Here is a 26,435-nt window from a genome sequence, read left to right on the forward strand (position 1 = left end):
GTACTCTTACGAGTTCCTTATGTAATCTAGACTAAACTGTAACAGCACTTTATTCGTTAATATTTTGTAACCACAGGGGCCCATTAAACTAATTTATAACAAAACTACAGAAATTATGCAGTGTACACAAACCCATTTAAGTTGATTTCAAACTACTGGTATACTTATACTTCATACACATTAGTTAGTTTAAATGTCGTCTACCTATTTTAAAGTTTCATGGATTTCAACTCTACCAACCCCGGCATATTTTAACCAGTGCATTGTGTACTACGTGAAATGATAATTGAGGAACAAGGATGAACTCAAAAGACCGTTTCAGAAACCGGGTTCTCTAGAATGTTAAAAATAACATTTAAACTTATCATAAAATTATCAAAAAAAGTGAATATTTATTAGAATGAAGTCCCCTTCAATTATTCATTAGTGCAGGATATAAATAAGCTTTTTTTCTTTAATTTGTTGAATTTAGTTTTATGTCTAAAATAAAGGTATTTTTACAGTGAAAATATTAAATATTAAAAATATTTCTATTTATTCTTTAACAAGATATAAATATAAATATCAGCCATCTGCCCGGTAAGTAATTTTAAACCGAGTACATAGTCAACACTCGACATGTACCGAATAAACAAAATTACAGTACATACAATGATATAAGGCCGAAACGAGTACATAGGTATCACATAAAATGAAAATAGATTTTTTTACTATTACAATTAATATTAGTTGTACAGATTTTACTAACGATTTTAGTTAAAAATGAATAGATTCGATAAAATAAAAAATTACATTCTTTGCATAAATCTCACGTGAACTGTGTAAAAATTCAAATATAATAACCCACCCCTTTTCCTTCCCAACCCCCTATACCCCCTTAATCATCAAATCCCCAAATTGACTTTTACAATTTCTAATCAGCTGTAAATATAAAGATATTTAATATGCAGATTCGATACTCTGAACTTAATTCGTCAAGTTCAATCTAAATTTCTTTGAACAGCTAACGCAAATAAGATAACAATAAGATCTGAAGTGCTGACGCAAATAAGACAACAAAAGATCCTGAAGTTGAGTTTTTATGCTGTGAATCTGTTGATTAAGCATTGATCTCTATCTCATGCAGACAAACGGATATATTAGATTCCTATTCTATATCCCGGCGTGGTGATCATAACCTTCATCAATAACTTGAATTAAGTGATCAAGCATTTATCCTGAAATGTTGTCCACATTGGATATCGAGATCAAAAGATTAACGAAACTCAGCACTAAGATTCCGACCTCTGGTTGATAGTATCGAACTCATTTTACATTTAAGGCTTAAAATATTATAAATCAATTAATATATTTTTTCTACTACTGACAGCAGAATATCTTATGAGGAGATTACAAAGGGTTAAAAAATACGATTTTACAGTACACATCAAACATGTCAGTTTGCACCATAATTTCCAATAAGATTCAGTTTTCTTTCTAAAGATTGATAATCTGTGAAACAACGCAAGGACCCCCCCCCCCCCCTCTCTGAGATATAACGTGGAACGGCCAGGGCTAATTTATGTTGTAAATTTGTAAATTCGTTAAAACGAAGTCTCAACGAAATGATTATTTTGTAAGAATCACTTGATGATGATTTTTAATCACATTTTAATATTGAAAAAACATCACAGATACAAAAACTGTTAAATGAAACACAAAATTTAAATTATATTTTACAGCAATATATTAGGGCACTTATGTCAAAATATTGAAAATAATAAAAGAAGAATAATCATACCGATCTGTTCTTCAGTAGGTAGAAAGTTAATTTAAGAATTGAAATGAATTCTATATTTAAAACTTGTAAGAAGAAAGTAGAAAAATAACCAGCTGCATGAATCAATTCTCTGTACAATATTAACTAGATCATTTTTGTTACAAACGGTAGGCATTACAGTAAATTAGATAATATGTTTACAGGGAAGTCCAAAAAATATGAAAATATTTGTTAAATATAGCCGAACTGCTCTCCAAATAAGATACAAAGGAGTTTGAAAACTGAAAAATTTCCGATTTTTATTTAACAGTTTATTCTCATGTTTATTTGAACCACCTGTAGTTAGTTCAAGAATAAAATGATGATGGGATGAGTTTCGATAATATACTGATGATGGGAAAATCCGCCCAAGATCTGAGACGAAAATCCGCAAAGTCATGAAAACGGAAATCGACAAGTGCTGAGCACTTCTAGCACCAGCTGAAGAATGGTGCCTTTTTCTGGAACCTCTGTGTGAATGTATTACTAAAGTTTCTGAACTTTTCTGTTGTTCCAACATGCCCACGGGATCTGAAATAAATTAATAAGTTTGGAATTAATCATTTTTTGTTCAGCCATGGGTAAAAATACTCATGCGTTCCAGATAAACGGTGAAACAAAAATCAAAATTATTCTTGAAAATTTGGAAGAATGATGAAAATATGAATACAGAAATGAAAACCTACAATTTTAAACTGCAAGTGGTGTTTTTTATTTGTGGAGACTTCCGAAAATCTATAAAAGTTAGGATATAGGACATAGGTGTAATTTTTCTCCAAAAGTGCAATTTCAATGATTGGGATGGAATATTGTTCCCCTCTATTTTTTTATTCAACGGCTGAGCCGATACGGCACAAATTTTATAGATTTTTTGATACAAATAGACCATGAAAAAATTTCACCCGGAAAAAAACGTCGACATTATGTTTTTTTTGAATTGGCCAATTCAAATAGAAAAATCCGCGAAAATTTGAGAATGACTAAAAATGGCGACTTACAGTGCAACAACTAAATTGTTAATAGGATAGGGATTGGCACAAAGCGCCCTAACAGCTTAGTAGTTTTTTCGTTTTCCAAGTTAGCAGTAACAAATCTAAGACACTTAATTTCATTTGGGTTGAACATAATGGTATGTGTGGGGGGTAGATTTTAAATTATCTATAATTCCTTTGACAAAATAGGGTTCAAGTAAAAATGTTTAGTATTTACCTCTCGACAAAAACATTTGGCATCTGCACTAGTTGAAGGGGACTCTTCCCGTCTTTCAGGGCCTAGAAACAATCAGATTTTAAATATCTATGATAATCAGATTTTAAAATATTTAAAATAGTTAGATTTTAAATATCTATAATAATCAGATTTTATCATATTTAAAATAACTAGATTTATAATCCAGTGAAGAGATTATTGTTAACATATTGAATTAAGTTATAAGACTAATTTTAACAATTTGAATTCAGTGGAAATATCATATTTTTAGTAATTTGAATTAGATTTATTTTTAATCATCTTTTCACAGAATTGGAAGATGATTTTTAATAATTTGAAATCCGTTAAAACTTTTTAATAAGTTAAACTGAATTGAAAGATTTTTTTTTAATAATTTGAACTTGAATTATTTTTAATGATCTCAACAGAATCGAAAAATTCTTTTTAATAATTTGAATTTAATTGAAAACTTATTGTGGATAATTTGAAAAGATTTTTTTAACAATTTGAATATATTAAATGAAGTTTAACCTGTGAGAGATTGAGTATCTGTCCTCGCATAACTGACATCTGTTTCTCAAACATCTGTCTGTCAAATCCTTTGTCAGTCTTTAAAAAGATTAAAATTAAAATTAAAAATGAATCATTTTTAAAAATCCGTTTGCCATTTGAATATCTTCGATGTGGCTTGGGTGTTTGCTAGTAGAACACTACTAACACGTTTGGTGCATTGAAGAAAATACCAGTTAAGATAAATAAAAATGTGAATAAATCACTTTGCCTAATATTCGAAAATATGCTCAGTCTCTTTTCCAAAGATTTTCAAAAAATAAAATTTTAATTTTAATTTTTACGTTTAATACGACAGAATAGTATCAATTGCACATTTTCAATGATGGAATTGAGTATTAAAAAAAAATGAAAATAAAGCATGTCAGATTCTTTTGAAAATCTTAGGAAAAGGGACCTAGTACATTTCGGACACATTTTAAAGGTTGAATCGGTATTTTAGGGAAAAATGTTGCATCGACGACGACCCCCTCCTCTTCCCCCAATCTATGGGATTTGAACCTACTAGGAGCACTGTTTAACACAATACAAAGATATTCAGTAGACTTGAACCTCTAAGCACACTTTTTTCATAGACACCTGCAGTTGTCAATCTCAGAAAGATAAAAAAATTGCAAGACAAACTTGTCGTTACCTTAAACAGTGTGTACATATCATCGCAAAGATCCTAAAAAAAGGTTTGTTAAAAATACGTAATAAAGTTTCCTGATCTGATGTTATCCTTTTTATCGTTTGTTTCCAATAAAAGTTCAATACGGCTGAACCAATCGGACCAAACAAGTTTAAAGAAAGACCACGCATGACAAAAGGTTTATGGACGACAAGGGACCGAATTTAATAAATTTGAGGGGTCGCTAAACTGACTGCCTCCGGTTCAAATTTGAATCACCTATTCAAACCCATACTGGGACGAATTTTATGAATTTGAACTGCCTACTGCTGATTCAAATCCTTCTTTAATATTTAACTTTAAATCGTGGTTCAAATTTGAACTGGCAGTTGGTAGTACAGCGAAGTAGCTAAACTTCATTAAACTCGGTCCCAGAGAACACAAATTTTAACCCGACAAACTATTGTTCTTTGAAATTGCAAATCCTCTTAATGAAAAAAAAACTAATCCGCGAAATCTTTAATTTCTATTGTCTAACTAATCGACCTGAATCCATTCTGTGAACTATTGTCCTACCTGAACTACGTTCATATCTGCCAGTTTAGACTGTATTAGGTCCCTAGTTTCTGTTGAGAAGGGTTCCTAATTACAAAAATACATTTATCGAGGACTAACTTGTCAACTTTGATTTATTGTACTAAGTCCTAACATAGGCTGCAGGACAATTATAAACTTTAAAAAATGTCAACCTACCCCTCTTAAAAACATGTTTTGATTGTAATTCTTATGTAGCTAAATTGTAATTAACAAAGGGGTTAGTTAAATGGGATATAAGAATATTTCCAGGTTGTGAATATCCAAAAGATGGGAAACAGTTGTAGTTCAATTTTTCTTCTTCTAAATCATTTCTGAGAATGTAAACAGGGGTGTATGTTTTTCACTAAAAATCATAATAAAAAATGATAATTTAATTTTTTTACCTTTGCATATGGTAACCAGGCCCAATGGTAGGGATATGCTCTCCAGGAGTCAGGATGCTTTATAGGAAATGCTAGTCCGTTGTCTGCAAATATATATCCAATCAAACTTAACCCTTTGTTTCTTTAAATCTATGCACATATTGTAGCGACCAGATATCGTTGTCCATGTGAAGAGGAAATGCGGGAAAAGGAAAAGATAAATCCGCAATCCATTAGTTAGTGGTTTGTAACCATATGTAAATATACAGTTTTATTCTGTTCATTTGTATGTCCGATCATAACTCATGAGCACATTTGCTGAATTGCCTAACATTTTGATTGGGGAACTCGGTAGAACCTCGGGATTGGTTTTAACTTGGTTTAACATTTTTAAAATAAGTGGTTTGATTTATATGGGAAAGTTTAGATTGCCAGGAAAAGCTGGGTTCCCAAACTAGTATACATAAAGTTGCAATCTCTATGTGTGTGTATGTCTGATCATAACTTATAGACCCCATTTCCTCAAGTTATGCTTTGGGGATTTGGTAGAACCACGGTAATGAAAGATTAGTTTAAAAGTAAAGCTTTCAAAGGAGGAAAATAAGGTTTGGCAGCCAAAATACTTAAGCTGGGCCTTGATGTATAGATATAAATAAGTCATGAAAATCTTAGATTAAAGATTTCATATTGGCAAATTGGAATCTTGGAAAAATACTAGAAAAGATTAAACCAGAATCTCAAAGTTCTTAAAATGATAAAATGCTAGATAATTTTAAAGCCAGAAGTTTCAAATCTCTTAAATTAGGTGGTAATATTCATAAGACAGTGTTCAAATCGAAATTATTAAACTAAGTAGAGAATCCATGAGAACGGGGAGTGTTAGTTTGAATATATTCCTATAGCAGCAACATCAATGAAAGCTGGGGTCTCCACCTCATATTCGGCAGTATCATCATCATCTGAATAATTACATTTATCAATATCATCATCATACTCAGTAGCATCATCATCATCTGAATAATTACATTGATCAATATCATCATCATACTCAGTAGTATCATCATCATCTGAATAATTACAGTTATCAATATCATCATCTGAATTACTACAGTTATCAATATCATCATCATACTCAGAAGTATCATAATTATTTGAATTATTACAGTTATCAATATTATGATCAAACTCAGAAGTATCAACATCATCTGAATCATTACAGTTATAAGCATCATGCTCAATAGTATCATAATTATCTGAATAATTACATCATGTAATATAAAATTAACCAACCTGTGTTTTCCTTTAAAACAAGTTTTTGCTTTTCGTACTTGATCAACCAGTTGTCGTTCCCCCTGTCCGTGTTCCTGATAATATAGTCCAGGCAGACCAACCTCTCAAACAACAACTACAACAAGAATACCAACATCAAGATGCATAATTGTATATGTAGATGGCATAATGTTCCTTAAGCAGGGGTCCATATAATTCGATTTCTTATCCCAAGTAGGATCTTGGTTGAAAGTACATTTAGGGCCATTAAAATACATTTTCTGTGTTTTTGTGAACACTGGAAAGTTTTTTGTTCAAGTGTACTGCACTTAAGAATTGTGTACTGCATTTAGGGTGTTAAAATATAAGGAATTTTTTCTACAACTTGACATCATACTTCCAATTGTTCCCAACAACATGGTTAATTTCTGCCCCTAAGATCCTCTCCTGCCTGAGGTGGAAATTAATAAATTTGGAGAAATAGTTGAAACTCTTCTCTGACCAGGAGTGCACTAAAAAAAGGGTGAAACATTTTTTCTAGAATCATTTTTGCTGGCGCTGGGTTTTAAAACATCCCTGGAAAATTTGAAAATGTCGTCTTCATTATCAAAAATCCTCAAAATAAGAATAAATGTTTTCAAAAGTAACTCTCAGACAATGACAAATAAAAAATATTGAGAAATATTACTTATATAGGAATGCGTCGAAAAATTATCGATGACTATTCTGAACGAGTTGTTTTGAATTAAATTGATTTGTTTACGATCCGAGTTGAATGTTTAATTTTGTATGGACGCAACGTTCTTCGGTATGAGTCGTTTTTAACAATTTTCTACTTATGGAGTTTAGACGCAACAAATAGATATAGGATTAGTAACGATCAAAAGCGCTTATTTTTCGCCGTAAGCCTATACCCCTTTTCATTTATTAGCGAACACTCTATTTTAGATATTTACAGAAAAAGAAAAAAAAATGGAAAAAACAACTCTCTTAATTTTCTACCTGGAATTTTTTAGAAGTTTCCTTGTCCAATGGATCCGAATCGAACCTGGATTATTTGACATTTATTAAATTAAAAAAATAATTGAATCAGAATATCATTAAAACAAATTTTACTGAGAAAAATATACCCCCCCCCTCCCAACCCAACCCAACCCAAGCAAATCCCCTTATGGTGTCGATAATTAACCTTTTGGGAACATATCTTTTGACTTTGTAATTGATCTTTCAAGATTTGAGGGAGAAAACATTAAAAATTTAATTTTCTATTTGTTACACTCGAATGTATTTCCTTAATGTCAGGGAAAAACGAATAAACATACTGAGATGAAGGGGAGGCGGAGGGGGGGGGATTTTGAAGATGAAGGGGAAGGAGGGGGGGGGGATTTTGAAGATGAAGGGTAAGGAGGAGGAAAGGGGGGATTTTGAAGATGAGGAGAATGATATTACCTTCTTAGATGTGCATCCGCATCCTTGTATCCTGATACAAACATCTGGTAGGAACCAATCTTGGGTGGTAAACCTAAATAAAAAATCTTGAGTTTGGACCTAAAACAAGATCATTTTTATATATTCAGCGTGAGAAAAAAAACAGGGAGTATCGATGTTTTGAAAAACATTTTCAAAATTATGATTTTATTCTGATTTTAGGCATAAATAAAATAAAATGTGATAAAAAAAATTTAAAAATTATTTTAGAACATTGAACAAAAAAATCCGCGAAACAAATTTTTTTTTTGAAATTGTTGAAAAAATGTTTATTTTTTTCAGCTTCAAAGCTTCATCAAAATTCATCAAAAATTAAATGAGAACAAACAAATAAGCCCATTATTTGCATTTTTTAAGTCATAACATTTATTGCAGATTTCCATCCTAATTTTTGTGCAGAATTTTTGTTATCTCATTCAATTTTAGATGATTTTTTTTTGGAAAACAATACAGTGAACATTTTCTCAACAATTTTTTTATTTTTTTTAGAAAAAAATTAGTTTTGCGGATTTTTTTCGAATTTTTCAAAAAAAAAATTTTGATTTATTTATTATCACATTTTATTTATTTATGCCTTATATCCGAATAAAATTAAAATTTTGTACATTTTGTCCAAAACATCGATAATACCTGTTTTTTAGTTACCCTGTATATATTAAATAAACAATAGAAAATGTTCTAGACTAATTTCAAGAATATATATATATATTCATATATATCACCTGTTTATATATACATTACATATACATATACATATACATATACATATACAGCGCAATAAACCCAGCTTTGGTACAAAGCTTGCAAGCTTTAAAGTAATAAGCTGATAGATATTATCTTTGAGGAAAAAGTTAAAATATAACTTTTTTTTCAAGTTTTAACCTTTTTGACAGAATAAATTGCTTTTTACCAGAGCAGCTTGTTGTAATCAGTTATATAATAATAAAATCTATTAATCATACTGGACTAAAGTCGCCATTTTGGAAGGGGGGGCGGGGTAGGGTAGAGTAGGAATATATAATATAATGTTTGATCATTAATTACCTATTCTGTGAAATCTTCTCCCCACCTAAAACAAAAATTTATTTATATTCAAGAATATCAATCCATCAATCAGTACATTATACAACCAAACAATTCTAATAATACTTTTATCAATTAATTGAAATCTATAAAACATACTGGACTGCTCTGTTAGCGTGGATATATAGAACGTCTTGAAACCGATCGAACACACTTTTTTGTGTGGGACAGGACATGCCTCAAGGGAAGGTTAATGGATATGGGCAGTCAGAAATATGACATAACCAAAGAAATATATTTTAAGGAAAAACACCACCCGATTCAAATAATTTTAGTTTTAAGTCGTCTCCCTATTTCAGAGTTTTCTGGTTATCACTGTAAAACCTACATAATTATAATAAAAGTTACCTTAGGGAAGTGTTCATTGACAATTTTTTTTGCTTTTGACTTTTCAACATCAATCCGTAGATAGTTAAACGTCTCACTCGCAAGCTTCACCACCTTGAAACACAAGTCTATTACGAATATTGTCTAAGATATGGTTTGCAGTGAAAAAAAAATAAACTTTAATATACAATACATGTCGATTGTCGATGGTTGAAGATTAGATGTTTTATCGAAAAATAACATTTTAAGAATTTTTAAATTAAAAAAATTTGATTTGAACATGTCGATATATTAGTATCAAAAGAATGCACTCTTAAAATTGTCACATTTAATGATATCAGATATGAGGGGCGAAAAGTTTTCAGCAAAAATTACGTTTGCATTGGAATAAAAGAAAAGAACTAATTGAATGACATTACTGTCAGATCCTAGGGGCCCTAACTTTATATAAATTTTTGCCAAATCGTTCATAATCGAAGAATTTCAAATTCAAAGAAATAATTAGTAAAAATTAAATAATTCAAAAATTATTCAAAATTTTCGATAATCAAAAAATTCACAGAATGAATTTTACGAACTTAATATACAATATAAATGAATAATTTCAAAAGTTTAGGGTTTTTATGAATATGAATTAAAAAACAGAGAAACAGAAAAAAAAATTTATATAAGAATTTGAAAACCATATTTAAAAAATATGTCTTACCTTTGTTTTAGGAACTACGTTTAGGCCTAGTTTTGTATCTACTAAACTAGCTCCAGCCTCAGACATATAACCCTGTAATCATATTATCAGTTATTAAAGGGACTGTATGCGGAATATTAAGAGACCTTCCCTGATATCACATTATTAAGTACTACCTTGGGAACCCGGTTTTGCCTAGAAACCAAACTTTTGCTCACACAATCAAATCGGTCAAAAGATTAACGTGTTATGTTCAGACATTTAAACAACCAACAATATACAGATAAGAATAAGTGAATGACGTAAATTAATGTAACTGGATTTAAACAGTTGTTCTGACGTATTCTAAAATCTACCCAAATATGGGAAATAATCTCTATAATTTTTTGAGTCAATTTTTTCCGTTTTACTTTATACGAGTTTTAATAAACACTAATTTTAGAGATTGGTCTAATTGAATTAATGGTTGATTACTTGCTTACTTTCTTGATTACTTGTTAGTTTGATTGCGTGCCTAATTGATTGGTTTATTGCTTGCTTAAATATTTGTTTGATTGGTTGATTGCAGAGAGAATTCATATTTTGCAAATTCAGTTTAATTCGATTCAAATTGTTCTCTTTAAATTTTTTACATAAAATGATAAAAAACGTATTTTCAGGTTTAAACATTTCATTGAATAAACAAACGTCTAAATTTACGGGTCAGTTTTGGAGTAAAATCGGCGATTGATGATAATTTGTATCAATAAAAACGTCCTTATTTCATCTTGTCCCAAAAATAATAATAATCCCTTTAATGAGACTTTTTAAAGGACAAGAGACGAACAGACACAAGACAACACGTAAAGAGACAAAATATCAGGGACATATCTAATAAGTTTCAAGAAGTAGTTAGGATAATTAGACTAAGTTAATCCACTTCTCTTGTGCACCAGTTCACGTTTAAGCCAAGTGGTTCAACTTAATCTACCAAGTTTAACTACTTCTTGCTAATAATTTGAAGATGATTTACCTGGTTTGGAATAAGACAAGATCGTCCGAAACAACAAGGACAACACATCCTGTGCATCCATTTCGTCCACTTAGGATTCAATCGACCGTACGGCTCCTCATCCTGAAAAATTAATAAATTAAAAATTTTAAAATTAAATAAATATGTTCTACTTTCGTAGTTGGCCATAGAAGGTTTCTTCATCGTCAGCCTGTGGATGGGTTACTGCTATACATATACACATCCCAGTTCTATTTCGAATTAAGAATCTGGTAAATTATGAACCCAGCACGAAAAATTCCCCCCAAAAAACCTCCTTTGAACTATCGGATAAAATACCTAGGGTAGTGGTGGTTACTGGTTAGTTACCAAGCTTTATGATAGGATAGAATAAAAGTGAAACGTGTTAATTTACAAACATATTTAGCTTTAAATAAAATAAAATAAAAAATTTTACAATAAAAATAATTCATGAATACTGTATAGCAGCCCAGTGGCAAGGCTGATGCACATAACAACATTTTACCTTAGTTATACAGTTAAAAAATATTTTCTTCAATAGAATTATTTCAACAAAAATGTACGACAAAAACAAACCTTTCAATATTTACATGCTTCAATGCATGTAACCGCTTATCAAAAACCTTTCCGCGTCAACCAAAACAAAATGGAAATACATTTTACGACAAAAATAGAATATTTAACTACTTAGTTAAATATAAGTTTTTTCGTGTTTAAAATTAAAAATATAAAAAAATTCCAAAAATCTAACAGCTTTTAAAGTTTATCCATATTTGAAAATGAAAAAGAAGTTTTCGTTTTAAATAAAAAAAAATCGGAATAACGAAAAAATATCAGTTCTTTCCACTTTTTTCTAAAACTCTCTACCACCACCCCCCCCCCTCTCCGTATAAAAATAGTAAACTAAGAAATCAAGAGTACTCAATTCCATTAGCAATAACCCAGTACATTATATATAGTATATAGCAGTCAGCAAAATAGGATAGTACTCCTGTATTAAATATAGAAATAACCCTAATTGTTGAATATTAACTCTGTTTAATTTTATTTTCTGAAGTAATAAGTTCTCGGTAGAGAGTGATTATGTGAGATGAGATCCGCAAGAAGCCGCATCTTGGGCGACCCAGACCGCCTACAGGAATATCCGACCCGTACCGTAGTGTATAGAGTTTGAGAGAGTAGTATCTGGATAGATACATACTTAAGAAGACAGAAGGAGTTGTATCTGGATTGATACACACTTGAGCATACATAGAGTTGTATCTGGATTGATACATACTTAAGAATACAGAGAGAGTTGTATCTGGATTGATACACACTTGAGAATACAGAGAGAGTTGTATCTGGATTGATACACACTTGAGAATGCAGCGAGTTGCACCTGGATTGATACATATTTAAAGAACTATAGGAGTAATGCATTTGCTTCACACCAAATGTGTCATGTACTTATAGGTACTGATGGGCATCGTGTAGATATTAGTTTATAAACATTTTTTTTTACTTTTAGTTTTTAGACTTTTAAGACGCTCCTCGATAATTTGAGAAGTATAAACAATTTACAAAATGTTATTCAAAACAAGTTTGCTTTTATTACAGTATGCACCAATTTTATTCTGACCAAGGGGAATTGAATAGAAGGAAGGGGCGATAGGGTTTCCGTATACTTTGCTGTGGCATTTTTGGACTGCTGAAGAACTAGTTTTTGCGTAACATCAATAACAAAGGCAGCCGATCTAATGTAAACAAACATGAGTTAGTATACGGTGAATCTTTATCTAACGCCAGAAATGCCAGATGTTTGTTTATCATTTGTGTTATTGTTTACAATCTTTATTATTGTTGTTACGCAAAAACTAGTTCTTCAGCGGTCCAAAAACGTCAGAGCAAAGTATACGGAAACCCTATCGCCCCCTCATTCTATTCAATTCTCCTTGATTCTGACCAAAGATATTCACCAAAACGATTTTTCAAAAAACAACAAGTTTTCGTTTTCTGTTTGAAAAAAAACCGGGTTGGCTAATAGCTTTGATAATAATGTGATAAAAGCAAACTTATCGAGAATAACTTTTTGCAATGTGTTCAATAACTCGCATCTTTGTGGAGAACTTTAAACGTCAAAAAAAAGCAAAATGTCTCCAAACGAATCTCAAAACGATGGCCATTGGTACTTATACTTATAGAGAGATGAATGTACCTATACACTGTGTACTGTTTGTTACCTTAGGTTTGAAAACTCCAATAGTCTCTCCCTCGATATTCTTCACAAAATAACTTCCAGAGGAACCCTGAAATATTATCATTTATGGGACTGTAGGCGAAATTTTAAGTGACCCTTAAGTCACATTTTCTAAAGAAACCACGTCGGAAAATAACAAGCTGTCAGCGAAAAAGATAAATCTATCTCATTTATTCTGGATTAGAAATGGGATTAAATGATACCGTTGTAAATCGGTCATGTCGCACTTTAGGGGAAGTTTAATTGAAATTACGTCTATTAGTTTAATGAATTTATCTAACATTTTCACACTATTTGGTTGATTTTGAAAAACATCAAAAAACACACAAAATAATATACTAGACACCCAAACATAAGTAATTTTTGGACTAAGAAGTTTTTTTCTCTTCCGAGATTTTATTTCTAACTGTTAAAATCTAGCAGAATTCTTCTATTTAATTATATTTTAACCATTTTGAATGCATTTACTTGAAAAAATTAAACGAATATACAAAATTCTTATTTTTATCAAAAGTTGGTTTTAATTCAAAAAATTCATTTTATTTTCACTCTCGTTTGCATTATGAATGCAACATCTTAAATTGACAGAAGAGTATTTTGAAGAATAAAACAAAATTAAAATATTTTATATCTATCTATGTAGTGAACTAAAGGTCGTCATTATAGTCGCATACTTTGTGGCAGTGCTTAGGATCCGGATCCGTTGGATCCGCGCAAAGTTTTGGCTTCCTGGATCGGGATCCGGATCCGCAAAAATATGTGGTAAAATAACAACCAAAATTATAAAATTTTCCTAATTTCTAAATGGTTCATCACGTTTTAGGATAAAAATATGCGAAAAAAATTAAAACAAAAATTTGAAAATTATTTTTTGTTAAAAAAATTCAGTAAATCAGTAAAGAAATGTCCTGGATCCGGATCCATTTTTTTCCAGTGCGGATATAGGATCCGGATCCGCATCAAAATTAAATGGATCCTAAGCACTGCTTAGTGGGTAACCCTGTATGTGATCTATCTGTACCTGGTATATACGGGTTGGGTTGACCCCTGCGTCTATCGCTGCTTCTGCTTGCCGAATTACTTCAGTAAACTCTGGGTCATCTTAAAAATTATAAAATAATATTTAATATTTATAGCATCATTAAAAATCAAAGAAAACATTTAAAATTGAAAATGGTGTATATTACTTTTATCTTACCACAATCATCATTGTCCCATGAAATGGAATCATATTCTTTTTGTTCATGTTGTGTTATACATGCCCGTTCACTTTCGGTGGTCGACATTACGAGTTTAGGAGACTTTAATATATAGTTAACCGAGACATAATGATATCTGGAAATTGGTTATACAATTAATCATTGAAAAACCAATCATTTTAACGTCACAATTTATCTACGTCATGTGTTAACTGCACCAATCTTTAAAATTGATTCACTGGTTTACTTTCCCGCATTTATAGAACAAATTTCTCACGCATTTTCTAATGCATGAGGATGTAACATGATCCACATTGAATGTTAAGCACACCTGTTCAATTGGATAAAAGAGTGTTCTAGATAACGCGTATATATTCAAAATTACCATGTAACCTTTGCTATCAACAAATAGTAAAAATCGTTATTTGGATTCAAGTACAATGTTAAAAGCTGCTTTCCACCCGAACTAAACTGTTAAAATGCAAGGATGAGGCCTTAAAAAAACATCTGCTATGAAGCCAATGTCAATGTCATGGGGGTAAATCTTATTGTAGATAATTATTAAAGCTTTTTTAAAAATAAATATTGATCATTTTGAATTGTGGGTTATTTGTAAAAAGGGACTTGCGGATTTATGCTGCAAAAAAAGAAAATTATCAGAATTCGGCACTTCAAGAAAAAAACGTTACAATTTTCTAATAATTTACTTCGTTTCAAGTTATTATGCAAGTACGTTTTAACATATGTTTGAAATTTTTCTAATCTATTTTGCAAAAAAATTATTACCATGTTTGATTTTCATAAAGTCAAATTTTAAGATAACATATTTATCTTTCTTTATGTTCTTCTTTTACCTTTAAACCTTAAAAAAACAATTTGCACGATAACTTGAAAGCAGACAAAATAACGTGTCCGAAACAAGTACAAAAAAGTGTTTCATTGCATCATAATTCATATTATTATTGGCTAAATTTTAACTGCATATCTCGACAACACAGCTTGCTAGACACTCAAGCTAGAACTCTCTTTGTTACATATATTGTGACACATTAGGAGATAAGAAGAACTTAGATAGAACATACGCATGTATAATATCTACCAGGGGCTAATAATATCACTAACATTTGACCAGGTGTGTTTTTTTTCTTTAAAAATCTCCCCTCTCGTCTCAATTTTTTTTCCAGATTCTCAAATAATAAAAATAGTTGATTTTTTTGAGAAAATAAATAAATTTTTGGGTAACAGTGTAAAAATTGCCCTTTGGTGTACAATTATTCTTTTTTTTCTTAAAAATATATACCTCTGACCTTGACAAATTCAACTACTTGATTTTAAAAATGATAATACAAAATTTGCAGTAAAATTGTACAACATTTTAATCTTGCTTCTCTTCTGTTTCAGACCTCAAATAGAGAGAATAAGGCTTCTTTTCTCACGTTTTCATTCCCCCCCCCCCTCCCCTTCCCTTCCTTCAGATAGCTTTAATTCAGAAAATAACTTACTGCTTTAATACTTGCTTAAAATAGTTCAGTGACCTTATCAAAACTTTATTTTGACAGCGCGCTAAATAAAATATCATAAAATGTAATAACTACCCATCATATCTAAATTGAAAGAATAACTTAAACTTTTAATAGTTTTAGAGCTTAAATTCTCTAATTTCTCAACCAGATTTCTGAACCCAACACCACCGTGAAACGTCATAACTCATTCAAAAGATTTATAATCATTACTGACTAACTTCAACCCATAGAAACTAAAATAAACTCATTTAATTTTTCACTGATTTATCTGTTTAAGTGATCTAGCGGATTCATGCTACAGAGACAGTGAAGCAAATTTATCGGAATTTAACACTTCAAAATACCAACTATATTTTCCTATCATTACCCAGATAAAATTTCAAAGTTATGGTTCCCGGATCCGGATCCAAGGGACAAAATATCAACCGAAAACTACAAATAAAACTTTTTACTTTCAAAAACCAAATCTGAACTGTTGAAGAAGAGAAATTATAAAAATTTCCTGATCTCTGAAGTCATTGAATGGTTCATCAAATTTTAGCATAAAAATAATTTAAAAAAAGAAGAAAATAATGTCACAATTTCAGGATCCGGATCCGCATCAAAATTAAATAGATCTTTAACACTGGATATAAGTCTAGATCAAGGTTGGACCAGGTAAAACTATGAATCTAACTGTGCGAGGACTAAATGAGAAAAACAGCTGTTTTCGAGGTTTCAATATCTGCTGCTCTGGCTCAGGGTTTACACTAGGGTTACCGGGTGTAATCGAGGGGGAGGGGGAGGGGGGGACGTGTTTAAAAATCTCTCAGTTCAGAAAAAATTTTACCAAAAAATTCTTAAGTAATTTCATGATAAAAATCATATATGTTTATCCATTGAAGATTTAATTTTTTAATGCATAAGATACATAATTCAAATAAGTTTTTTTAAATGCTTTAATTCCCCTCGGCTTGCATGTTACATAGTTACATATTGCAAACCAGACTTTCAGAACAGTTCGATCCCCATTTATTATGACAATTTTGGCGGAATTGTCAGTTTAAATTTATAAATTTTCAAAAAATATAAAATGTTGAAATTTATTTTCAGTTATTTCTCAATTAACATTCTCTGTGGTCATGTTGGTTGATACAAAAGGTTTGGACCCAATCGGTTCCCCAGTTTTGACGTTAATTGGATACAAGCCTATAATTTATCCGTTGTATCTTATTTTGCACAAAGCTTTTTTATTATTTTTTTAACCATCCAAGACTTTATGGGATTTGAAGACGGTTCCAAAAATCATGTAATGAAAAATGTTATGTTCTAAAAGTTTTCTTGTGTTTTCTGTCAGAGTGAAATATTGTTTAGTGCATCCAAGAAAATTCAAAAATAAAACAAAATATGAAGCATTTAAAGATTTATCTAAAAGAACATTGAATGTTTCCAAAGAACTAGAAATAAATAAAAAAAATATACAATAACAGCTTACCCAGGGTCCCCATAATTACTTCTGCCGTTTACCCGTGCTTGGTCGTAAAATACAATTTTTTCTATTTTTCCCTTTAAAAGTAAACCTAATCAACTAAGAATCTCAAAATTATTCTAAGAACATTCATGTGGTTCTCCCGAGTTCCCCAATCAAAATTTGAGGCAAATCTGTCAAGGGGTTCATGAGATATGATCGGGCATACAAACAGATATGTTCAAAATGATCTATGTTCACTATTTCGCACTGCCAGGTCAAAAATCTAAATCTTAAAAACCCTAAGTTTGGTAGCAAAATAACTCCTAGAAAATTCTGAGTTCAAATAATCATACAGTGAAACCCTTAATAACGAATACATCGAAAGAATTCATTAAATGTCGTATTCTTCACTTTCTGATAATGAAATGTTGTAGATATTTAGTTTTTTAATTAAATGATTATATGGAGCTCTTTAAAACTGTTCCCGCATATTCATGGCTATTAATTTATTTTCGCAAATACTGAAATTTACGTAATATAGTATAAAACACATCGAAAAATTGTCAAGACGACATTTGATAAATTCTTCCGATGTATTCGCTATTAAGGGTTTAACTGTATTTAACTGAAAAATATTGAATAATAGCCCAGTTGCGGGCAAAAAAAACATGCTCGATTTAGAAAAATTCAACTATCAACCCTAAAATAAGTTAATTAAAACTAATACGTTCAATATTAACTGGTACAAAAGCACTAATAAACCCCTTATTTCTTATTTTCAAAAATTTAAAATGATATCTTACCCAGTAATTGAATCATTACACACTGGTACAAATCAGTAATTAAATTCTCTCTGTTCTCAAGTTCATCTACATTTTCATCCTATTGACTATCATTACAAATGTTGCTTTAATTAGTTAGAGTAGATTTTAAGTTTATATTTTTTTTAAATATTTATTTTTCAGAATTCATTCCCGTCTAACATTGTAGTTGAGCTAGATACTTTTATAAGTTTTCAAGTTTAAACTTCTGTAGTTTTGAGATACTCTTATTAGTTTTAAAATTAATGTTTTATTTCCTATAGTTTCACTATCAATACCATCGTTACAGTGTAGTGTTGAGAAACTATTAGTGCTAAAATTAATGAATTTTATTTTATTTTCACTATCAATACAATTGTTACAGTGTAGTATTGAGATACTACTAGTGCTAAAACTAATGTTTTATTTTCTATATTTTCAATATCAATACCATTGTTACAGTGTAATATTGAGATACTACTAGTGCTAATATTAATGTTTTAGTTTCTATATTTTCAATATCAATACCATTGCTACAGTGTAGTATTGAGATACTGTTAATGCTAAAATTAATGTTTCATTTTCTTTAGTTTCACTATCAATACCATTGTTACAGTGTAGTATTAGATACTACTAGTGCTTAAAATTAATGTTTTATTTTCTATATTTTCAATATCAATACCATTGTTACAGTGTAGTATTAGATACTACAGTGTAGTATTAGATACTACTAGTGCTAAAATTGATGTTTTATTTTCTATATTTTCAATATCAATACCATTGTTACAGTGTAGAATTGAGATAATATGCTAAAATTAATGTTTTATTTTCTATATTTTCAATATCAATACCATTGTTACAGTGTAGTGTTAAGATACTATTAGTGCTAAAATTAATGTTTTATTTTCTTTATTTTCAATATCAATACCATTGTTACAGTGTATTATTAAGATACTACTGGTCCTAAAATTAATGTTTTATTTTCTATATTTTCAATATCAATCCCATTGTTACAGTGTAGTATTAAGATACTACTGGTCCTAATATTAATGTTTTATTTTATATAGTTTCACTATCAATACCACTGTTACAGTGAAGTATTGAGATACTATTATTAGACTCAATACTTGAGGAACATGCAATCTATACAGTCCTCCCTCCCTTGCTATTTTCCATAAAAACCTCGGCTGCAATTCCATCATTCATCTCAGGAGTTGGAGATTTAAAAAATTCTAAATTTAAACTCAGTAATTTTTTCAGTTTTCAATGCCGATTTAAAATTTAATGGATCAGATTAATAAGAAACTTATTAATTTTCTTATCCTTATATCTGATGTTGTAAACCTTTAGTTTGTAAAACGCCGACAGAATTACGCCAGATCGAAGTCAAAATCAAAGTCAAAGTCAAAATTTAAAATATCATGACTTAAAATCAAGTTGCAAGAGATATGGCTGACAAAACAAGAATTTGAGATAAATGATCAATTTCTTAGCTCAAGTATTGATTTTACTGAAAAGCAGTATTTAAAAAGACACAAAAAACCTTGAGAATTAAAAAAAACTTTAAAGAGACAGCATTTTAAACACTCATGAAGTAAAAAAAGTTTCACTTAATTCCGGGAAACCGAATGTTTGCAGGATATCAGCTTTTTAAATTTCAGCCTATGTGAAAAACTTCATTTGACCAATACAACCTTCAACTGAAGGTTTGAATAGTATATAAGTTCAGAAACAAAGTAAATGTTGAAACTTGCAGCCGGTAACAAAACATATATTAACTTTTCCTATAAGGGAATGAACGAGTAATTTTAAGTGACACTTAATTAGTAGAGTAGCATGTCTGATTCACAACAGTAAACTTTAAAACACTGCTTTAGAAACACAAACGCTTGTAATTATTAGAATATTTGTTTGCAAACTGTTTTATAATTAATAAATATTAATATTGCCTTCTAGAAGTCGAAGAAAATAAATGCTTACATTCAAATTTGTTAAACCCACGTAGACATAGGCATAGAATATTCGAGATTTTCAAGGAATACATCAAACGTCAGCTGCATTGAGTTCTAGTTTTATAACAATTTGAACAACATTTTAGAGATAACCACACGGAGTTCTCTGCTTTCGATGATCTATCAAAAGTTCAAAGGGAACCGCTGTAAATCGGAAACTTCCCTCTTTACATGGAGAGTCACTTGAAAATACGCATTTAGTCCCTTTACATGATATGAGTATATTGCTATCCTTACATGATATGATATGAGTATATTGCTATCAAGCAAGTTAGTCTTCTCGACCCTCCTTACACATTTCTGGATTATTCACAAGTTATTTTTACTTCTGTTTAATGATATTACTTGGCTTTAAGGGAGCTTTTCTTTCAACTTAATATTAATAATTTTAATGATTTCAATGATTAAATTTTAAACCTCTAATTAAAAATTTAATTATTTTCTTTATTCAAGTCTAATAGTATTGAAAACAATTGTGAGTTCATTATAAAAATGTCTTAACTGACAAAATCCCCATTATTGTCATACATACGGAATTTGAGACTACGTTATCAAGTTTTAAAAACGAGTTAAATTAGTTTTGGAATAAATAAAAGGAAGAAGTTCAGTTACATTTTACTAGTTTAAAAACTCTGGAAACAGTTTTTTCTTTAACCCTATCATGATTGGGGGTAGTATGGGGGAGGGGAGTGTTCCACCCAGTCTGTGGTTTTTTCTTTATAACTTAAAACCGGCTTACACTGGAACGCTCCATACTTTTTGAAGTTTTTTTTTTAAATTTTTAAACCTACCAACCATTCTAACATTTAAGGTTTTTTGATGAGTTGGCATTGAAAAGTTGGACCATTTCACATGTTTTACACTCCCATAGATCAACTCTATGGGCCAAAACACGCCCCCCCCCCCATTTATATAAGACAAAAATAGCCCATCGGGATAGGATAAGGGGTGGAAGGCTTTACTATTCTTATTTAAAATTTAGTTCAACCACGCTTATTTGTGAAATAAACTTGTGTGTTATAATTCAGAACTATTATGGTTTTATTTAGCTTAACTTTACTGCTTGATTATTGCAATTAATAGTTAGAAAGGTACATGCGAGAGAGAGAACTTTTTAGGGAGCAACACTTAATCTGAGAGTTGAACTTACTTTGGAGCTAGACTTACTTTAGAGCAAAACTTACTTAAAATCCAAACTTAATTATTGAGCTGGACTTATTTGTGGAGCTAGATATTTATTGAGCTAGACTTACTTGGCCAGCTATTGAAGCATTCCTCGTCTAGATCTTCATATTCACTTCGCACTCTGCTACGATGCCCTTTAGTCTGAACACCTCCTTCCCGTGCTCTTAAAAAAACATTTTTTACAAGGGTTTTGTATAATAATATAATCCCCCCCTCCTCACAACCTAGCAAACAGTTAAATGAATCGTAAACAGGAATCTGAATTAATGTAGTTTCATACAAAAAAAAATCAGACTTTTTTTTTAAAAATTAAATACTTCCCCCCCAAAAAATCATTTATTTTTCCTCATGGGAGGGGGGCAGAGTTGTTATAAAAAACCAGCCCAAAAAACTCGCCCCCAAAAAAAGCAATAAAACCCACTTTAAAAACCTCACCTGTAAGAGGGCTTTTTTGGGTTTTATTGGTTTTTTTTAGAATTTTTCTAATTATTGCCTTTTCTTTACTCTTAAAATGATAAAGTATTCAAGTACTTATGTTTCTAAAGAAAGAGAGAACAAGAACTTATGTGAATTATGTTTCTATTCAGAGGACAAGAACTTATGTGAATTATGTTTCTATACAAACAGAGGACAAGAACTTATGTGAATTATGTTTCTAAAACAGAGGACAAGAACTTATGTGAATTATGTTTCTAGCTAAACAGAAGACAAGAACTTATGTGAATTATGTTTCTAGCTAAACAGAGGACAAGAACTTATGTGAATTATGTTTCTATACAAACAGAGGACAAGAACTTATGTGAATTATGTTTCTAAATAAACAGAGGACAAGAACTTATGTGAATTATGTTTCTTTACAAACAGAGGACAAGAACTTATGTGAATTATGTTTCTAAATAAACAGAGGACAAGAACTTATGTGTATTATGTTTCTAAATAAAGGAATTACAGATGGGATGGGTGAAAAATTGATGCTATATAACAAGATATAAATTCCTACCTGGATTTTTTATTATTTTTTGTCGACGGCGTGTATCCTACGTCTGGCAATAAAGCCTCGTCAGAATGGATGGATTCTGCTCCTAAAAATTGAATAATAGAGTTACATTCATAAGATAGTAACTTTTAAATTGATTTGCAGAGGTCACAGGAGCATGAAATTTTGGATTCATTTTTTTCTCATAATAAGCTTTCTTTGTGCAAAATTTAAAAAGAAAATCCATGACATTGATTTCCATGATCTCCATAAACTGCTAAGTTCATAAAGAATGACCCTTTAGCACCTTATCAAACTAATGAAAATTATAGTTTTAGTGGATTCAGCACCCAAACAAAATAATGGAAAAATATGAATCGAATGGATTTAACACCCTAAAAAATCGATGGAATTATAGAATTTGAATAGATTCTGCTCCTTAGCAATTAAGGGAATAATAAAATTTGAATGGATTTAACAAACAAATGGAATAATAGAATTTGAATGGATTCAGCACCTTAACTAATTAATGTAATAATAGAATTTGAATGGATTTAGCGCCTTAACAAATTAAAGGAAAAATACAGTTTAGATGGAATTACCACCATAACAAATTAATGGAATAATAAAATTTGAATGGATTTAGCACCTTAACAAATTAATGGAATAATATAATTTTGATCGATTATTATGCTCCTTAAAAATTATTGGAAAAAAACATAATCTAAATGGATTCAGCACCTTAACAAATTAATGGAATTATAGAATTTGAATAGATTCAGCCAGGGGTCCATGTAATTCCATTTCTGATCCCAATTAGGATCGGGGTTAAAAGTACATTTAGGGGCATGAAATACACTTTATATGTCATTGTGAACTTTGACAAGTTTTTGTGTACGCGTACTACACTTCAGAAATGTGTACTGCATTTGGGGTGTTATATTAGTATTTAATGTAACAGATAAATTATGATATACAAAAAAATAAACACTCCTTTGCAGTAAACATTCTGCAGTATGGAATTTTTTCTTCAACTTGGCATTATACTTCCAATTCACAGTTCACAATAAAAGAATAAATAAAAGAAAAATAAATACAGACCAATTAACAGTCAGCACCAGGATGAACAAATAAATATATCGTAGCAAGGATGTATAATAGAAAAGTCGTTAGATATGAATCAAAAATAATGCAGCACTAAGATAAATAGATAAATGAATAAATAAGCTCATGGATGAATAACTTAGCTAAAATAGATAAATAGATTATTACTTGACCCCAAAATGAATTGATAAATAGAACACAGCACGCTGCGGCCCTTGATTTCAAATATTTTTATTTTAACTAGTTTTTAATTTATATTTTTTCAGGGTTAGGGAAGATTTAGACAATTTCTGGTCCAAGCGCTGCGGCTAAGAAGGCTACGGGGCCGAGCGTCGCGGCAAAAATAGGCAAGGAGTGCTGGCACTGCGATCCCATGGCTCAAATTATACCCAAAACTGATGTGTACACAAAAAATAAGAGGGGGTGGGCGAAGTGTGTGGGGGTCCTATACTAGGAAATTACCGAGTGTATGAAATAAATGTGTATTGTGAATCAGAAAGATCTATTAATAGAGGAAACAACAAGATTCAATTTGAATGATTTAAAAAAATTTACACTTACAATTTTAAAATAAATTCGGTATCCCTGGAAACTTGAGGTAATTTCCTAGAGAACGATTTTTGCCCCCCCCCCCCCCTCCTATCAGTTTTGTACATGGATAACACATGGATATAATTGGTCACGTGGCCGCAGCGCCCGGCCCCCTAGCCTGTCCTAGCATTGACGCTGGCCCCGCAGCCAGTCCTAGCCGCAGCGCTCGGCCAAGAAATTGTCTTGATAATTTCCTAAAGAACGATTTTTGGACCCCCCCCCCCTATCGATTTTGGACATGGATAACGCATGGATAAAACTGGTCATGTGGCCGCAGCGCCCGGCCCCCTAGCCTGTCCTATCCGCAGCGCTCGGCCCAGAAATTGTCTTATCCTAACTAACACTAAAATAATAAAAAACAAATGTACAAAATTGATAGGATGGGGAATAGTAAAAAAATTAAATAATAATAATTTTGCTGAAATATGAAAAAAAGGGGTCCGTCCTAGTGAAGGATTTTTGGACCCTACCCCCCCCCCCCATCCTATCAATTTTGTACATGACCACTTTTTCAACAATTTTCAATTAAATTAGTATTTATTTGGGGTTAGATTTGGTTAAGACACTTTCTGGGCCGAGCGCTGCGGCCACATGTCTTACATTTAACACCCATGTACAATAATAATAGGAGGGGGGACGGCCCAGATTAGTTTCTTCTTGTTTTTTTTATTCATATGGACGACATGGATAATGGACATGGACTACCTGTCGAATTGAGGGAATGATTTGAATTAACAGAATTAATTCTAACTCTAGCCTGAACCTCCTCCCCCTGATATGGTTGAATAGAATCAAGATCGGGAATATTCGAGTTCAATTCGTCGGCCAAGGTTACAATGTTATTCACAATTCCCGTTTTGTTATTATTCTGTTGATAACTCGGCTCCACGTCGACGCTAACTAAATGTTCAGTTAACTCGGTCATTATTGCTGAAAATAAATGTTAACAAGTTCACCAATTTTAAGAGAAAAGTAAGGAACAAAGAGTAAGTGTTCGAGGGAGTAAAGATCAGCTGTTTCTGAAGTAAATGTTGACAGGCATGTGGTGACATCTTACGGTAAAACAAAATGATTTAAAACAAAGGTTTTGAATGTCGTCTTGAGTAGCGTCTTCTTAAATTATTTTCTAATTTAAGGATCTTTAGATCTTTATTCTTTCGACCCATGCACATTCGCTAATCGCTATACTACACTTCCGACCTACTACCACATGGTTTTACAGCAATTGTTCGGCTCCCTAGTCTGTTCTAGCCGTGGCGCTTAGCCTAGCATATAGCTGCAGCGCTGGCTCAGAAATTGTCAACCTAATTCCTAATTCCCTCAAATATTTCAAAATAAACAGCTATACTAACGTCCCATATTGCATGCAGTATGGTCAGAGAGTAAAAGTTACTAGTTCAGAAGTTTCGTATAGGGGATATTGCATTTGCGTAGAACGGATGAATGTGGAATAATTAAATAGGATTTCAAATTGGACTCTAATCAAAGAGAATTGAATATATATTAGAGGAGGATTTACTAGAAAAAAGTGTAAAACGGCCATTTTGTTGTACTGTTTCCATACTGCAGGTGTACTTCACATATTTATGCTATATAACCTCTTGGGCACTGGAATATCATTATGTAGAAAATCTAAAACTATAAATATTAAAAGAAAACCAAATTATGAAATACTAAATAGGCTGGTTTCATAATTGACCAATGATCATTTCACATAGACTCTATGCCTTTCACTTTAGAAACGATGATTTTGATTATACTCAAATGATGTTTTTTATTCACCTAATTCATTATAAAGTTTATTTAACAGCTTTAAAAATTTCGAAATTGAAATGGAAATTCTAGGGAACATACTATATTAATGTACTCTACTGCATATAATTTGTAAACTTTTACATGATTTGTACACTTTGAACTCCCTGTCAGGCTGAAAGGGACTGGAAAATTTCATACCAAGAGATTCTTTAAATTCCCCTCTAATATATATTCTATTCTCTTTGACTCTAATACACACAAGGAACTCTTATGGTCGGACTACTGGGACAAAAGTATAGGACGTTCCAATTCCAAAGATCTAAAATGGACTATACAATTCATACAATTCGGATTAAAAAGTCGTTGAACTGGGAATGTTTCAGAATCCAAATCTAGCCGGAACTGCATGCAGCATATGCATGCAGTGCATGACGGAGACAGAGACAAAAAGATTAAGATCAATTCTCAACATATGTATGTACAAAATGACCCAACAGACATTCGAGGCTTTAAAGGGACATTCGTCCTAGTTAAGCCAACCCTCCTGCACTTAAAAAAGGCCATGTCCGATTCACAACAAATACTTTTCAA

General features: G+C 31.2%; 1 protein-coding gene across 2 annotated transcripts; it reads right to left on the reverse strand.

Annotated features, from left to right (window-relative positions):
• Window positions 1-511: 511 nt before the first annotated feature.
• Window positions 512-25,096, reverse strand: LOC111697912 (phosphatidylinositol 4-kinase type 2-beta). Of its 2 annotated transcripts, XM_023468057.1 has the most exons (19): window positions 24,795-25,096; window positions 22,419-22,500; window positions 21,487-21,581; window positions 14,271-14,350; window positions 13,233-13,298; window positions 11,011-11,112; window positions 10,020-10,091; window positions 9,335-9,427; window positions 8,948-8,972; window positions 7,865-7,937; window positions 7,418-7,463; window positions 6,437-6,551; window positions 6,043-6,105; window positions 5,168-5,250; window positions 4,764-4,829; window positions 4,212-4,244; window positions 3,539-3,616; window positions 3,008-3,069; window positions 512-2,329 (listed from the first exon to the last, which is right to left on the reverse strand). In XM_023468057.1, the coding sequence occupies exons 1-19, from the start codon at window positions 25,012-25,014 to the stop codon at window positions 2,230-2,232; spliced, it is 1,554 nt and encodes a 517-aa protein (XP_023323825.1). In that variant the 5' UTR covers window positions 25,015-25,096; the 3' UTR covers window positions 512-2,229. The 2 variants fall into 2 exon arrangements, with proteins under 2 accessions (XP_023323825.1, XP_023323826.1); XM_023468058.1 differs by lacking the exons at window positions 21,487-21,581; window positions 22,419-22,500; window positions 24,795-25,096 and adding an exon at window positions 14,448-14,653.
• Window positions 25,097-26,435: the final 1,339 nt, after the last annotated feature.

This window comes from Eurytemora carolleeae, unplaced genomic scaffold (genome assembly GCF_000591075.1).
Source record: "Eurytemora carolleeae unplaced genomic scaffold, Eaff_2.0 scaffold236, whole genome shotgun sequence".
Taxonomy (NCBI): Eukaryota; Metazoa; Arthropoda; class Copepoda; order Calanoida; family Temoridae; genus Eurytemora; species Eurytemora carolleeae.

What these genes read in the sequence shown, in the direction of transcription:
- LOC111697912 (XM_023468057.1), bottom strand. Translation starts at nt 25,014, where the DNA reads ATGACCGAGTTAACTGAACATTTAGTTAGCGTCGACGTGGAGCCGAGT. An exon ending in GCGGATGCACATCTAAGAAG is followed by an intron (nt 7,464 to 7,864) that starts GTAATATCATTC and finishes CAAATAATCCAG; the next exon opens with GTTCGATTCGGATCCATTGG. An exon ending in CAGATATGAACGTAGTTCAG is followed by an intron (nt 4,245 to 4,763) that starts GTAGGACAATAG and finishes ACCTTTTTTTAG; the next exon opens with GATCTTTGCGATGATATGTA.